General features: G+C 42.1%; 1 protein-coding gene across 2 annotated transcripts in view; it reads left to right on the top strand.

The window, feature by feature from the left end:
- LOC126248679 (serine/threonine-protein kinase 16) overlaps window positions 1-17,756 on the top strand; it is a 122,059-nt gene that overhangs the window by 82,200 nt on the left and 22,103 nt on the right. For both annotated transcript variants that reach the window (XM_049949945.1, XM_049949946.1), the window contains 2 exons: window positions 3,070-3,274; window positions 17,486-17,640. In XM_049949945.1, the coding sequence (XP_049805902.1) occupies window positions 3,070-3,274; window positions 17,486-17,640 (360 nt within the window). The remainder of the gene's footprint in view (window positions 1-3,069; window positions 3,275-17,485; window positions 17,641-17,756) is intronic.

Here is a 17,756-nt window from a genome sequence, read left to right as displayed (position 1 = left end):
AATAGAGATGGTGATATCTCCTTTCAAACATCAGAATGTAATTTATCATGCTAGTGGAATGACTACTCTGGCTTGATCTCCTTTCAAACATCAGAATGTAATTTATCATGCTAGTGGAGTGACTACTCTGGCTTGAGGATGGGGTGGGTGGAGGGACAAAACATATTGGAAGGAGCTGCAACGTCAGATATTCCTGAGTGACAATAGAGGCACTGGTTATGCCACAACTTTCACTGCAGGAACCACAATGCCATCATAGCCTAGATCAGTATTCTGAAATCTGGCAATTGCGGCCAGTGCAGTTTCCAACTATATCCAGACAGTGACTAATTTCCCTTTCATAGACTACAGGTACTGTACCTATCCATCATTACCTGCTTTCAGCAGTACAAACAGAAATACACTCCTGGAAATTGAAATAAGAACACCGTGAATTCATTGTCCCAGGAAGGGGAAACTTTATTGACACATTCCTGGGGTCAGATACATCACATGATCACACTGACAGAACCACAGGCACATAGACACAGGCAACAGAGCATGCACAATGTCGGCACTAGTACAGTGTATATCCACCTTTTGCAGCAATGCAGGCTGCTGTTCTCCCATGGAGACGATCATAGAGATGCTGGATGTAGTCCTGTGGAACGGCTTGCCATGCCATTTCCACCTGGCGCCTCAGTTGGACCAGCGTTCGTGCTGGACGTGCAGACCGCGTGAGACGACGCTTCATCCAGTCCCAAACATGCTCAATGGGGGACAGATCCGGAGATCTTGCTGGCCAGGGTAGTTGACTTACACCTTCTAGAGCACGTTGGGTGGCACGGGATACATGCGGACGTGCATTGTCCTGTTGGAACAGCAAGTTCCCTTGCCAGTCTAGGAATGGTAGAACGATGGGATCGATGACGGTTTGGATGTACCGTGCACTATTCAGTGTCCCCTCGACGATCACCAGTGGTGTACGGCCAGTGTAGGAGATCGCTCCCCACACCATGATGCCGGGTGTTGGCCCTGTGTGCCTCGGTCGTATGCAGTCCTGATTGTGGCGCTCACCTGCACGGCGCCAAACACGCATACGACCATCATTGGCACCAAGGCAGAAGCGACTCTCATCGCTGAAGACGACACGTCTCCATTCGTCCCTCCATTCACGCCTGTCGCGACACCACTGGAGGCGGGCTGCACGATGTTGGGGCGTGAGCGGAAGACGGCCTAACGGTGTGCGGGACCGTAGCCCAGCTTCATGGAGATGGTTGCGAATGGTCCTCGCCGATACCCCAGGAGCAAGAGTGTCCCTAATTTGCTGGGAAGTGGCGGTGCGGTCCCCTACGGCACTGCGTAGGATCCTACGGTCTTGGCGTGCATCCGTGTGTCGCTGCGGTCCGGTCCCAGGTTGACGGGCACGTGCACCTTCCGCCGACCACTGGCGACAACATCGATGTACTGTGGAGACCTCACGCCCCACGTGTTGAGCAATTCGGCGGTATGTTCACCCGGCCTCCCGCATGCCCACTATACGCCCTCGCTCAAAGTCCGTCAACTGCACATATGGTTCACGTCCACGCTGTCGCGGCATGCTACCAGTGTTAAAGACTGCGATGGAGCTCCGTATGCCACGGCAAACTGGCTGACACTGACGGCGGCGGTGCACAAATGCTGCACAGCTAGCGCCATTCGACGGCCAACACCGCGGTTCCTGGTGTGTCCGCTGTGCCGTGCGTGTGATCATTGCTTGTACATCCCTCTCGCAGTGTCCGGAGCAAGTATGGTGGGTCTGACACACTGGTGTCAATGTGTTCTTTTTTCCATTTCCAGGAGTGTATATTACTAACCCAAGCACCCGTGTTGCTACAACCTGTGCATTGTTACATGTTTTGATTGCTGTCCACAAGTTGGTTAAAACAATGCTGCTGAAGCACATCCCAACCTCTGACAGCAGCTATCTTGAGGTCATCCCATGTATGGTAACAGTTCCTGCAATGACACACGTCAAGTTTCAGCTGGTCCAAAGCTTACTCAATCAGTTCTTGTCTGCAGATACCACAGGCCATTCCATTTCTTTGATCCCTGCCACCTGGAGGAAGGGGTTCATGAAGTACAGCATGCTCTTTAATTGTCATTGTAAAAGATGATCCCACCAATGAAAGCTGGACAATAGGTCACAGGATTCTGTCTCGATGCTGCACAGCTCTCAAATTACCATCACTGGTAATGAATGCATGCAATATTCATACGTGATTCTGGCCCAAACATGACGGACCTTTCTTCCTGCTGAACGTGTGGGGTTGCAGGTGTGAGATGTCCACTGACACCTGCCTACCTCCACAGTCTTCCACGACAGTCTTCAAATGTTAGATAGATCAAATCTGTACCTTTCATCAGGTGTCAAATCTTGCATTCGATGAAGGGAACTCTGTGCCACAGGTCCATGTCTTTCGGCAGATACTGCACCTGGTCTACATGGATTTCTTAAGCACCTTATAGACTTATTTGTTTATTTTTTAATTTCTTTTCTCAAGTTTAAAATAAATTAGTTTTTCAGTATTTGGAGGTGTTATTTATTTTATTTTATTTATTTATTTATTTATTTATTTATTTTTCTTTCTTTCATACTCCGCAATCCACCATACGGTGCATGGTGGAGGGTACCTCGGACCACAACTAGCATCTTGTCTCCCTGTTCCACTCCCAAACAGAACGAGGGAAAAATGACTGCCTATATGCCTCTGTATGAGCCCTAATCTCTCTTATCTTATCTTTGTGGTCTTTCCGCATAATGTAAGTTGGCAGCAGTAAAATTGTACTGCAGTCAGCCTCAAATGCTGGTTCTCTGAATTTCCTCAGTAGCGATTCACGAAAAGAACGCCTCCTTTCCTCTAGAGACTACCACCCGAGTTCCTGAAGCATTTCTGTAACACTCACGTGATGATCAAACCTACCAATAACGAACCTAAATTTTTGTGTTCTCCAGAACTTGAATCAGTCCTGTAACTGTATTCTTTCTTTTTATTTTTCCTATTGTTACAACATGCAATTACAACAAAGGAAATCACTGTTATTTTTCAGAGAGGAACTCTGGCAGATGAACTTTTGCGGCGAAGTAGAAATTGTGATCATCTTCCAGCCATGGATGTTCTAACAATGTTCCTGCAAATTTGTGAAGGTGTCAAGGCATTCCATGAAGCATTGCCAGAGCCTTTAGCTCATCGGGACCTGAAGACTGCCAACATACTTATTGGAGAAGGCAACAGACCTATTATTATGGATTTAGGTATGGCAAAAGTGCAGTCTTACATATTATTCTCTTCATTCAGTCTCATAGTATTTGTTTGTATATGTAATTATATGTGGATCGAGGTGTCCTGCGGGGTCATTATTTGAATACTCTACATACACTACTTTCAGTAAACTGTTTTTTTCATGAAGAGGGGTGGGATGATATAGAGGTAATGTTTTTACAACTGTTTTCAGGAAATCTACTATATAGAGTTTGTTGAGGAATATGTTGTCTCCAGTAAATTATAGCATTCTAGTTTGCTTTGTTATGTGAAGATGTAGCTCTTCAAAAGATAAGACATCTTTCTTAAACTCCTTGTAACTTGAGTAGCTGCCAGGGGGAAAAATAATCTTCAAGTACGAGGTGCATTCAAGTTCTAAGGCCTCCGATTTTTTTTCTATTTAACTACCCACCCGAAATCGATGAAACTGGCGTTACTTCTCGACATAATCACCCTGCAGACGTACACATTTTTCACAACGCTGACGCCATGATTCCATGGCAGCAGCGAAGGCTTCTTTAGGAGTCTGTTTTGACCACTGGAAAATCGCTGAGGCAATAGCAGCACGGCTGGTGAATGTGCGGCCACGGAGAGTGTCTTTCATTGTTGGAAAAAGCCAAAAGTCACTAGGAGCCAGGTCAGGTGAGTAGGGAGCATGAAGAATCACTTCAAAGTTGTTATCACGAAGAAACTGTTGCGTAACATTAGCTCGATGTGCGGGTGCGTTGTCATGGTGAAACAGCACACGCGCAGCCCTTCCCGGACGTTTTTGTTGCAGTCCAGGAAGGACTTTGTTCTTCAAAACATTTTCGTAGGATGCACCTGTTACCGTAGTGCCCTTTGGAATGCAATGGGTAAGGATTACGCCCTCGCTGTCCCAGAACATGGACACCATCATTTTTTCAGCACTGGCGGTTACCCGAAATTTTTTTGGTGGCGGTGAATCTGTGTGCTTCCATTGAGCTGACTGGCGCTTTGTTTCTGGATTGAAAAATGGCATCCACGTCTCATCCATTGTCACAACCGACGAAAAGAAAGTCCCATTCATGCTGTCGTTGCGCATCAACATTGCTTGGCAACATGCCACACGGGCAGCCTTGTGGTCGTCCGTCAGCATTCGTGGCACCCACCTGGATGACACTTTTCGCATTTTCAGGTCGTCATGCAGGATTGTGTGCACAGAACCCACAGAAATGCCAACTCTGGAGGCGATCTGTTCAACAGTCAGTCGGCGATCCCCCAAAACAATTCTTTCCACTTTCTCGATCATGTCGTCAGACCGGCTTGTGCGAGCCCGAGGTTGTTTCGGTTTGTTGTCACACGATGTTCTGCCTTCATTAAACTGTCGCACCCACGAACGCACTTTCGAGACAGCCATAACTCCATCACCACATGTCTCCTTCAACTGTCGATGAATTTCAATTGGTTTCACACCACGCAAATTCAGAAAACGAATGTTTGCTCGCTGTTCAAGTGAGGAAAACGTCGCCATTTGAAGTATTTAAAACAGTTCTCATTCTCGCCGCTGGTGGTAAATTCCATCTGCCGTACGGTGCTGCCATCTCTGGGACGTATTGACAATGAATGCGGCCTCATTTTAAAACAATGCGCATGTTTCTATCTCTTTCCAGTCCGGAGAAAAAAAATCGGAGGCCTTAGAACTTGAATGCACCTCGTATAATTACGAGCAATAGTATTGTTTACATAACATGCAAATGCAGTCTTCCTTGTCAAGTTTCAATTATGACATCTTCTGAGGTTATCAGCAAATAACAGCATTGTACCAATGCAATATTTTGACGGTATTATTTGTCTGATAATCTCAGAAAATTTCATCCCTGCACTAAAAACAACATCAGTATCGAGATACTTGGAAATGAAGTTTTCTGCAAGCTAGTAAGGAACAGTAGAATGATGAAGTAAAATATTTGTTAGCTTTCAAGATGATAGGCTGTAATTGTGAAGAATGAACAAACTAAATAAATAAAAATGTCCAGCATTGGGATGACATCTAGATTGCTGCACTGTGGTCCATTTATCTACTTTTACAGTCAGTGACAGTTGATGGCATCACGTATTATCAACACATTTGCCCACATCAGTTACCCGTTTGTGGTGAGGGTTTCTTTGAATTGTGTATAAAATGAGGGTGGGTTGCCGGCCACGGTGGCTGAGTGGTTCTAGGCACTTCAGTCCAGAACCACCCGACTGCCATGGTCGCAGGTTCGAATCCTGCCTTGGGCATGGATGTGTGTGATGGCCTTAGGTTAGTTAGGTTTAAGTAGTTCTAAGTTGTAGGGCACTGATGGCCTCCAATGTTAAATCCCATAATGCTCAGAGCCATTTGAACTATTTTTGAGGGTGGGTGTTAGCAGAGTAACTAAATTACGCACACCTAATTTAGTGGCATTTAGCATCCTTTTTCACTCAGATGACACCAGTGACACACTAGTGGCAGATGAAAAGCCCAGGGCTTGGACAACCTCTGGCACCCACAATCTGGTTGCAAACAAATTAACTGATACATAAAATGTTGCTGAGCCTGCTCTTCATTGTAGTCTGATGGCCATTACCTAGTTTTAGGAGTACTCTCTCTCCAACACAGCATCTATCTCTGATTCAGTTGTGCATTAATGGACATCCTTGTAAGCATAGTTTTCTACAATGACAAATTATGCATTTGAAGTAAATCTATGCTCAATTCATCATTAAATTATGAGCAACGTTTCAGTAACTTTGAAAAATTTGGTGGAAATAAAAATAAAAATGATGAAAGAACTTAATTTGTCATAAGTCTGTCCTTTCTAGTTGTCCAAATAAGTTTTTGACAATAATAAGAAGAAAGATAGAATATAATATAATGAATTTCCTTGAGACAGAAAAGCTTCTGCCCTCTAGTAAGCACAGATTTACAAAATATCACTCATGTGAAAGTCAGCTTGTCCTCTTCCCACATGATATCCTACAAACCACAGATGAAGGGCAATAGGCATATTCCATATTCCTAGATTTCTGGAGATCATTTAACACGATGCCCTGCTGCAGACTGTTACTGAAAATCTGAGCATACCGAACAGATTCCCAGATATGCAAGTGACATGAAGACTTATTATTATTAAGTAATAAAACCTAGTACATTCTCCTCGATGACGAGTGTACATCAGAGACAAGGGCCTCACCATGAATGCCCCAGGGAAGTGTTATAGGACTGCTCTTGGTCTCTTTATACACTCCTGGAAATTGAAATAAGAACACCGTGAATTCATTGTCCCAGGAAGGGGAAACTTTATTGACACATTCCTGGGGTCAGATACATCACATGATCACACTGACAGAACCACAGGCACATAGACACAGGCAACAGAGCATGCACAATGTCGGCACTAGTACAGTGTATATCCACCTTTTGCAGCAATGCAGGCTGCTATTCTCCCATGGAGATGATCGTAGAGATGCTGGATGTAGTCCTGTGGAACGGCTTGCCATGCCATTTCCACCTGGCGCCTCAGTTGGACCAGCGTTCGTGCTGGACATGCAGACCGCGTGAGACGACGCTTCATCCAGTCCCAAACATGCTCAATGGGGGACAGATCCGGAGATCTTGCTGGCCAGGGTAGTTGACTTACACCTTCTAGAGCACGTTGGGTGGCACGGGATACATGCGGACGTGCATTGTCCTGTTGGAACAGCAAGTTCCCTTGCCGGTCTAGGAATGGTAGAACGATGGGTTCGATGACGGTTTGGATGTACCGTGCACTATTCAGTGTCCCCTCGACGATCACCAGTGGTGTACGGCCAGTGTAGGAGATCGCTCCCCACACCATGATGCCGGGTGTTGGCCCTGTGTGCCTCGGTCGTATGCAGTCCTGATTGTGGCGCTCACCTGCACGGCGCCAAACACGCATACGACCATCATTGGCACCAAGGCAGAAGCGACTCTCATCGCTGAAGACGACACGTCTCCATTCGTCCCTCCATTCACGCCTGTCGCGACACCACTGGAGGCGGGCTGCACGATGTTGGGGCGTGAGCGGAAGACGGCCTAACGGTGTGCGGGACCGTAGCCCAGCTTCATGGAGACGGTTGCGAATGGTCCTCGCCGATACCCCAGGAGCAACAGTGTCCCTAATTTGCTGGGAAGTGGCGGTGCGGTCCCCTACGGCACTGCGTAGGATCCTACGGTCTTGGCGTGCATCCGTGCGTCGCTGCGGTCCGGTCCCAGGTTGACGGGCACGTGCACCTTCCGCCGACCACTGGCGACAACATCGATGTACTGTGGAGACCTCACGCCCCACGTGTTGAGCAATTCGGCGGTACGTCCACCCGGCCTCCCGCATGCCCACTATACGCCCTCGCTCAAAGTCCGTCAACTGCACATACGGTTCACGTCCACGCTGTCGCGGCATGCTACCAGTGTTAAAGACTGCGATGGAGCTCCGTATGCCACGGCAAACTGGCTGACACTGACGGCGGCGGTGCACAAATGCTGCGCAGCTAGCGCCATTCGACGGCCAACACCGCGGTTCCTGGTGTGTCCGCTGTGCCGTGCGTGTGATCATTGCTTGTACAGCCCTCTCGCAGTGTCCGGAGCAAGTATGGTGGGTCTGACACACCGGTGTCAATGTGTTCTTTTTTCCATTTCCAGGAGTGTATAAGGGACAGTCAAATGAAAATGCGACAGGTGGAAAAAATTAATCATACTGTTTATTATTTCAAAAGTAAGCACCATGGCTGTTAATATGTTTACCTCACTGTGAGACAAGATGGTCACCTTCATGAAAAAATGTTTGTGTTTGCCTACAGAACCATGATTGTACCCAGCCATGCACCTCTTTATCTGTAGCAAATTGATGGCCACGAATGTCTTTCTTCAGGACTGCAAAAATATGAAATCACATGGGAAGAGATTGGGAGTATATGGAGGATGTGTGATGGCTTCCCAACAAAACTTCTGCAGTGTAATCAAAACAACTTTGGCAAGATGTGGACAGGCATTTTATTGGCAGGTTGTCCTGAATGCTCTCCATGTGTTTTCCATATTTTTGGAGCCCTGAAGAAAGACATTCGTGGCTATTGAGGTGCTTCAGGCAAAGAGTTTCACACCTGGGTACAATAATGGTTCTGTTAGCCACTGCAGATATTTTTCCAGGAATGCATTGAACATTTTATCTCAGTGTGATAAATGTACTAACAGCTGTGACAATTACTATTGAAATAATAAATAATTTACTTACTTTTTTCCGTCTGTCTCTTTTTTTTGTTTGACTGTCCCTTATAGATAAATGATCTGATGGATAGCGTAAGCAACAGTCTGCGACTGTTACCTGGTGACGCTGTAGTATACAGGAAAATATCATTGTTGAGTGTTTGTAGAAGAATGCTGAATGACTTATTGTAGAAGAATACAGGATGACTTGGACAGAATTCCTTTTTAGTGTTGCTGTAAATGTAGAAAAATGTAAGTTAATGCAGATGAGTAGGAAAAAAAACCCTGTTATGTTTGCTTAAGGTATTAGTAGTGTGCTGCTTGACACAGTTGCATCAATTAAATGTCTGGTCATAATGTTGCAAAGCGATATGAAATGGAACAAGCATGTAAGGACAGTAGTAGTTGACTTCAATTTATTGGGAGGTTTTAGGAAAGTGTAGCTCATCTGTGAAGGAGACCATGTGTAGAACACTAGTGTGACCAATTCTTGAGTACTGCTTGAGTGTTTGGGATCCCCATCAGGTCAGATTAAAGGATCACATCCAGCCAATTCAGAGGCAGGCTGCTAGATTTGTTGCCAGTAGTTTGATCAACATGTGAATATCATGGAGATGCTTAATGAACTCAAATGGGAATCTGTGGAGGTAAGACAATATTCTTTTGATGAAATACTATTGAGGAAATTTAGAGAACTGTCATATGCAGCTGACTGCAGAACAATGCTATTGATGCCAATGCACGTTTTGTGTAGGGACTGGGAAGACAAGATAAGAGAATTATGGCTTGTATTGAGGCGTATAGATGGTTATTTTTCCCTTGCTCCATTTGCACGAAGAACAGGAGAAGAAATGGTTTTAGTGGTAAAAAGTACCCCCTGCCATGCACCATATGGTGGCTTGCAGTATACTATATGTGGCTGTTGATTTAGAAGCTGGAGAATGTAGCAAAGCATGTTTTTATAGTTAGTTACACGTACAATCACTCATCAGTAAGCTAAATTCTGAAAGACCATTTCTGTAAGGTAATGTAATGAGCCACACCAGTAGTTTTGTTTATATCTGCACCCTGCATACTACTGTCAATTATGTTCTTCTGGTGCATAGTGTAATGCATATCATACTAAGGCACTCACAGTATGAAAACAGTGTTGTGCTTGGAGTCCTCAGAATGCTTGGTGCGTGATGCGAATAATTGATGGATGGGGAAGCTGTTTATGGTAGCTGAGTGGAAGTTGATTGGTCAGAATTTAAGTCTAGAATACTAAAAAATAAAACCTGGGTGGAACTTATGAGTACAGACAGCCATTCACAATTTATCACCGCACACAAATGTGCCATGTATGTGCTCTCTCTCTCTCTCTCTCTCTCTCACACACACACACACACACACACACAGAGAGAGAGAGAGAGAGAGAGAGAGAGAGAGAGAGAGAGAGAGAGAGAGAGAGAGTGGGGGGGGGGGGGGAGCTTTAGTTCCTTTGGCACTGCAGCTTAATTGAGTATTGAGGTAAGTAGTTATCTCAGACATAGCTGTTAGGACGAATGAACAAGGGGCAAGGTCTAGAGAGAGTGTGAAGTCAAAGATGGCTAGCAGGAAAATAGACATTTACTTGTCTGCAAACTCAGAACTTTGAAAATTATCCATTTTGGTAAGAAAGCATAAAAAATCACATCCACATAGTTATGACAGTGAAGATAACTTGGATGCTTTCACAGGTAGGCTTGTATATATGGTTGTATATGTGGTAGCCTTCACAGGTAGGCTAGTATATATGGTGTGCCAATGCCAGGACTGGAATCTAATGCTCTGGAGGGATGCATGGGCCAGATCTAGTGCATAAGAGTTTAACACACATGATCCATTTATCAGGCAACTGTGAGTAGGAGTGGCAAAATATGGATCAGGATTTTAGGCAGGCTGAACCAGGTGATGGATTACAATATTGAGAGGGGTGGGAAGGGTTTTTGGGAGGACACTATTCATTTTAGGGCAAACTTAATGGTAGTGTGATCCCTTCACAAGGATCTGGTTCAGCTTTTTCAGCTGTTTCTGTCCTGGAACGTGTATAATATAGGCATAGGTGCTTGTAAGAACTGTATCACATCTGCTGCAGTGACTTCAACAATTTTTAATCATGCCCCAGAAATAAGAAATATCCTTTCCAAAATTCTATCTATCCCTCCCCCTCCCCCCCCCCCCCCCCCCTGCACAGAAAAAGAAATCTGGTCCTGATAAATGTTCCCACCTTCTACTAATAAGAATTTCAGAGTCAAAAACATCAGTTCTCTGACATATTGAATCGGCAAGAGTGTAGAGAAGACACTACTATTGCCAAAACCTACATTTTCCATCTTGTCCTCCTCGTCATGATGGGAAGACCATGAGTAGAGGAAATGTTTTATTCAGATGCCTGTAATACTTAAACTGATAATACATACTGTTTGAATATAACAAAGAGGCGAATTTTAATCAAAGGGTTGGTTAATTTGTTACTGTGAAGTTTCTGTGTTAATTGATGACAGTATTTGCCACCTCCCCACTTACCATTAAATTGAGGAATCAAAACTGCAGGATAATTTAATAATAACTGTATGATGTGTGTATTTTGTTTCTTAGACCATTCTGTGTATCTCCAAGTTCATTTTTTATTTCACTTCGTCATGAGTATAAACAAATTTCCCTTAAAATGAACACTTATATGCAGCTAGAGCAAGCTAGTTGTACAACCGAGCAGACTACAACTGATTACTCATGGTCAAGACAAACAGCTGGGGATTTAAGGTAACAGGTAAATATTAAGAGATTTCTGCTACCCAACCACCAGTGGGCGAGTACACAACCTGTTTACATCTCATTTGCTGACACAGAGACTCTGTTGTGCTCTGTTGAATTGTGGCCCTTGAAACATCAATCAATTACATGGCCATCCTAAAGAACTGTCACTGGATGATAGATAAAAGCATATAAATGAAAATGTTAATATTTATCTAAATGTAATATGAAATAATGACATATCAAATAATGACCTAGCAGAGCAAGCAGAATGTTTGCATGCAATGACTAATATGAGGCAAATGGATTGTGCATTGCATCAGAATCAACTAAACTGAATAAATTCCTAATGCTTGACAAATTCATCAAAGTCTATACAGGGTGATTCTTACTAACATTTAAAAAATCCTGAAACAACAAAGAAGCTACTGCAACAAGTAATTTAATATAAGACACATGGGGTCCAAATATCGGGGACTACCACAAAAGTAGATGACAGATGTTGAAAATGTGATGTCCCCATTGACATACCTTGCCACACATGCAGTGGGATTGTTGATCCTCTGTTGCACAATGGTGCACAATAGTGCAAATTTCAAATGCCTTGTGTAAATGTGATCTGTTGTAAATGTAGAAGTTACAAAATTACTGTCCACCTTGTAATCAAGCAAAAGATGTTCTTATTTCGTGTTTGTTTTCTTTCCTCCCTTCTTTTTTTGATTACAGATATTATTTAGTAAAGAAAATGTAGGTCGTTTACTGGTAACCATGAAATTTAGAATCTTATACTCATTTACCTGTGATGCAATACAGTTGGTTTTTGATCTACTGTAGTTTGCAGTGAACCAGTGGAGACCAGTAAAGAAAATAATATAATAAATCTTATCTCAATGTAAACACACACTTGTTTATCGCAGTGAAAAAAAAATACTGCCTGCTGGATGCAAGACTTGAACTCTGAGTCCCATGTGCTAAAGTTGCGCATGTTAGCTATACTAGCACTCACTGTTCAAATATTCTCTAAATTGCAAGCTGATATACAACAAAATGATTAAGTATTAAATTGGCTACTCAACCTTACCAAGAACTGTACCCAACCAGCTACAAAAATCAGAAGACCATAAAGCACGCTCTGCTTGCCTCTTTCTCTCTTTCGTCATGTGAGTGACTACTGATGTCTGGAAGCTTGACCGCCATTCCATTGGATATAAGCTTTTTGCAATTTTGAATATTTCAAATACACATAATATACATGTATAAACAATTTTCAGATAGATATTACTTCATTAAAATTAAACATTATAGGATAATCAACTTTAAGTTATATTTTAAATTTTGCACGCAACAGAATGGCAAGGAGTAGTCAAATGTACTATTTTATTCAGCTCGCTGCTTCCTCACTACATTACTCAAACTGATATCTTATAAACATTGTTTTACAAATTTTCTTATTAAACAATCATAAACAAATGGAAACAGTAGTATATTTTTTTCATGTTGAAGCTAATCTTTTGTGTTTCTGTGGAGAACACTTCATCACTCAGAAATTATTTATTATGTTGATCTGTCCGTCCTGCACTCTTATAAATATACTTATTTTATAGCTGACTTCAAGCCCTATCAGATGGTTTGTAGTGTGTGTGTAGCTTATGTTGTTGCTGTTATAAAAATTTTACACATAAATGTTAATAACTTTAATAATATTTGTTGTATAAATATGGTAATAATTTTATTAAACTTGTCCCTGTTTGTGATTTCAGTGCTATCTTAAGACTTTCTGTAGCTTGTTTGGAAGTTATTATAGAGTTTGTGATGAACATCTCACCATACTGCTTAGTGTCCACAACCATGCAGGGACGAAGTTCCTTTTTGCCGCTGCGGGATTTCCAGGCAGCTTCCACCCAGCAGTTCGCTGCACTTCATCCCACCTCTTCTCCTGTTTTCCACATCAACATGGAGCTCACCCCAGCGTTTGTGTACCTACCTTACCTAACTGCATCACAGTAATTTTTCAGCCATATCATGCTGAAATAAACCTCCAGTTCTTTTATTAATTTATATATGTAGTGAGCAGACTGCTTGTAATGCTACAGTGTCACCCATAATACATTTACAGATGTGTTAGCAAAGTTGCAAGACCTAATGAATCTGTTACTAGCTTCAAACCAGTACTATTCCTGACATCTGACAGGCCATTTTATTATGGAAAATTTGAATACCATTTACTCAGTAGATCTAAGTTGATCAAAAGTGTCCCACCTCAGGAAAGTACCTGTTGATATAATGTTGTATTGGACACAACCTAAATGTTGCCAAACATTCTTAAAAAACTAGACTGCCCCTCCAGTGTATCTTCACGAATTTTCCTTAAGGTAGGTCCCCACATTTGAAGTTAATTAATGTTGATTAAATTTCCTAATTATGATGTAATTTTGCACTAGAGTGTGACATTTGTAATTGCTAACAAATGAAAGGATAAGATGTTCCATCTGCATGAATATAAATATAGTATATAATAATTGCTTTTATATATCACACTATTATATCTGTTAGGACAGTAGGTAGATGGAGTGCAGTTACCCTTGTGCACAATGTGTTCTGACAAAATTGACATCTTTCCATCATACATTACACTTAAAAAAATAAAACAATAGTATGACCATCATATTAACAATAATATCAGTGTTGTTTTTCCCGGAAAGACTGAAAAACTGTGGCCTGGTGTAAGTCCCAGTTTCAGTTGGTAAGAGCTGATGGTAATGTTGGAGTGTGACTCAGACCTCGCAAAACCATGGACCCAAGCTGTCAACAAGGCACTGTGCAACCTGGTGATGGCTCCATAATGGTGTGGGCTGTATTTACATGGAATGGAGCGAGTTCTCTGGTCCAGCTGAACAGATCATTGACTGGAGATGGTTATGTTTGGCTACTTGGAGACCATTTGCAGTCATGTATGAAGGAATTTTTATAGATGTCAGTGCACTATGTCACCAAACCCCAATTGTTCGTGATTGGTATGAAGAACATTCAGGACAGTTTGAGTGAATGGTTTGGCCACCTACATCAGCCAACATGTATCACATCGAACATTTATGGGACGTAATTGATAGGTCTGCTCATGCACAAACTTCTGCACCAGCAACATTTTCGCAATTATGGATAACTATAGAGGCAGCATGGTTCATTATTTCTGCAGGGGCTTCCAGTGGCTTGTTGAGTCCATACCACATTGAGCTGCTGCACTATGCCAGACAAAAGGAGGTCTGTCATGATATTGGGAGGTATCCCATGACTTTTGTCACCTCAGTGTATTTCACACAAGGAGTGTTACACCCCTAGCATTCTGCAGAAATTGATATTTTTGTGAGCAATCACACCACCTCCAAACTGACCATAATTTTGCCTGAATTGATTCTGGTTTATTTATGCCCACAAACATTTCAGCATTTGTAATATGATGACCCCAGAATCAGTTATTGCCTTTAATAACACGATTAGATATTTTCACCAGTGTGTAGGTTGGAGAATCTATAGCATTAACCACAGGTTGCCATGGAATGCCTTCTTTGTGGATTTTAGGCAAAGCCTTGGCAGTGTAGGATGTTGTGTTTGCCAGTTCTTATCACATTTTTTGGTAGACCAGAATTGTTGGATAGCATCCTCAGTTTACTGTTAAGTGATAAAGTAGCATTGTGTTTAATAGTTTTGTTCATACTATCTTCCAAAAGTAAAGAAACTTTATCATTATACCCTGTGGAATTAAGCACAACTGTAGCTTTTGCCCAAGTCAGTGTGCAGCACAACTATGTCTTCTCTCTCCACAAATCACAGATTCCTTCTGCCTCTTACATTATGACTTGGGAGGCTTGACTAATATATGATTTGTAGGGAACCTTATCTCATTCACCATGTCATGTGAAAGATGCTGCACTGCCTATTGTGCTCTGCTGATATCCTTTCTTCAGAGCTACAACAACCAAAATAGACAGTCCTGTGCAGACACTTTATTCAATCAATTTTCTGAGCATCCAAGAAAATTAAGGCGATGCTAACCCATGTAAAAGGCAGCCTTGATTTCAGTGTTCCTAGAATTGATAAAATTCGATGTGATTGTGGTAGCAGCTACATTGGTCAGTCAGTACAAACAGTTTCAGAATGCTAGACAGAGCAATGATGCCACATTAAATATGACTATTTTGGCAAATCTACTGTTGCTGAACACACCCTCATAAACAAACATAGGATTATGTTTGAAGAAATATACCATGTATCTACCTGCTGGGATTCTGTCATCAAAGAAACCATTGTGGTCAGACTGTGCAGCAGCAGCTTTAACTGGGACATTGGCTGTAACCTTAGGGGTGCACGGAAATGGACACTTGATTCTGAAAGGCAACAGAGAAATAAACTGAATTATCCACCATCTAACAAAACCATCATAGAAATATCAACATAACCTCTGGTGGCATATGGAAGTTCTGTGACTGTTATATCTCCATGATGTAATTCACCCAACTGAATAAAGCACAGCCTGACAATGGCAATAGAGGAAATCATCGAAAGCTTGAGATTACATACAAATCTGACATGGCAGGAAATATGTGAAACATTTCAAAGAAAATACATTCTCAAGTTAATGTCAATGATTACTATTAAAAACAGTCTTGATCACGATTTATTTAACAAGGTGACCGGTTTCGACCACTACTGTGGTCATCTTCAGACCATTGAGTAGGAACCTCTTTCTGTTGGAGAATCACTACTCAATGTTTTTTTTAATTGCCTTTTTCTGTAATATTTATGAAAGAAGCCTAAAAAATCATGCAAGTCAGTTGATTTGTGATGTCATATTGACTGCACGTTATAGTGTTTCATCATTCTGCATTTAGTTTTGATGCTTTGATGTGCTGCTGCACTTTGTAAACAATTAAGAGTTTAAAATTGTCACCAGTGAGAACCAATGCCTATCTACTTAGAAAAACTGACTGAAGTAGCACACTGGTGAGATACTGTATTTGCAGTCAGGAGAAAGGCAATTAAAGTCCTGTGTAGGTTTCCTGTGGATTCCCTAATGCCAGAATGGTTTCTTTGAAAATAGCCAGTTTCCTTTCTTGTCCTTCCCCAACCCATGCTGGAGCTCCATCTCTAATGACCTCATTATTGTCAGCATATTACACCCTAATCTTCTGCCCTTTGTTTACTTGGAACACAGAAGGTCAACCCATAATACATCCAGTGTCTGGCTCATGGCTATAGGTCTTTTAATTAGTGTGGCTATAAAGTTTTCGCAGTAATAACATGTAATTCTCATTTTTTGTTGTTTTGCTTGAAGAACTCAGTTGTTGTTGTTGTTGTTGTGGTCTTCAGTCCTGAGACTGGTTTGATGCAGCTTTCCATGCTACTCTATCCTGTGCAAGCTGCTTCATCTCCCAGTACGCACTGCAGCCTACATCCTTCTGAATCTGCTTAGTGTATTCATCTCTTGGTCTCCCTCTACAATTTGTACCCTCCACACTGCCTCCCCCCCCTTCCCCCCCCCCCCCCCCCCAGTACTAAATTGGTGATCCCTTGATGCCTCAGTTCTAACTCGGTATGTTCACTTATTTTATTGGTTTGTTTCTTCCATTGATAAAGTAATAAAAGTTTTCTTGTTACTATTAGCAGAGTTGTGTTGAGAGCAGTAATTTCATTGTGTGATGTCCAGAAATTCGACATGCATGTTTATCTATTTACTTTTCTGTGTATGCAAAATAGCAGCACTGTTATTAAAAGTTTCTGATGTACACAGACAGTGCATCAGACTAAGATAGGTATCGACATCTGAACCTTGGAAATATGTGCTCTGTGAGATAGTTTCATTTCAGTGCATGCTCTACTATAGGTCAGATTTTTCATTATAGAATCTGTCAGCCTCAGTCATTCTTTTCCTCCTCAGATTGTTAGTCCAGCAAAGTATGCAGGAGAGCATTTGTAGAGTTTGAAAAAGTTAGCAACAACTGGTGACAGAGTGAAACTTTGGACTGCCCGTTAGTCATTCTCTAATGTCTTAGTGAGGGAGAGCATTTTAGTGTAGCACATCTTTTTAATTTCTAAGGAAGCAGCATTTCTGAACACACTCCTCTGGGAAGTTGATGTATGATTCTGAGATAATATTACCATTTGTGTCAGTCGCAATAACTGTGCATATGTTTATTTAATTAAGTTGTTTGTGATTGTGTTCCAGGTTCCATGAGCACAGCCCGAATTAAAATATGTGGAAGTTCAGAAGCCCAGAAACTTCAGGACACTGCCGGGGAAATGTGCTCCATGCCGTATCGGGCACCAGAACTTTTCAATGTTGAGAGCTATTGTATGGTGGATGAGCGCACAGATATATGGGTATGTTCAGACACTAAATGGGTATGATTTTTATTGACTTAGGAAATACTTTAATGAGAAATTCTCAGTATATATTGGTGCTTGAATATATGACAAGAAGAAAAACCTGAAGTACT

The sequence above is a fragment of the Schistocerca nitens genome, chromosome 3 (genome assembly GCF_023898315.1).
Source record: "Schistocerca nitens isolate TAMUIC-IGC-003100 chromosome 3, iqSchNite1.1, whole genome shotgun sequence".
In the NCBI taxonomy this organism is placed as follows: domain Eukaryota; kingdom Metazoa; phylum Arthropoda; class Insecta; order Orthoptera; family Acrididae; genus Schistocerca; species Schistocerca nitens.
The sequence above is the reverse complement of the archived record's forward strand: the minus strand, read 5'-3'. Positions and strand labels throughout refer to the sequence as shown.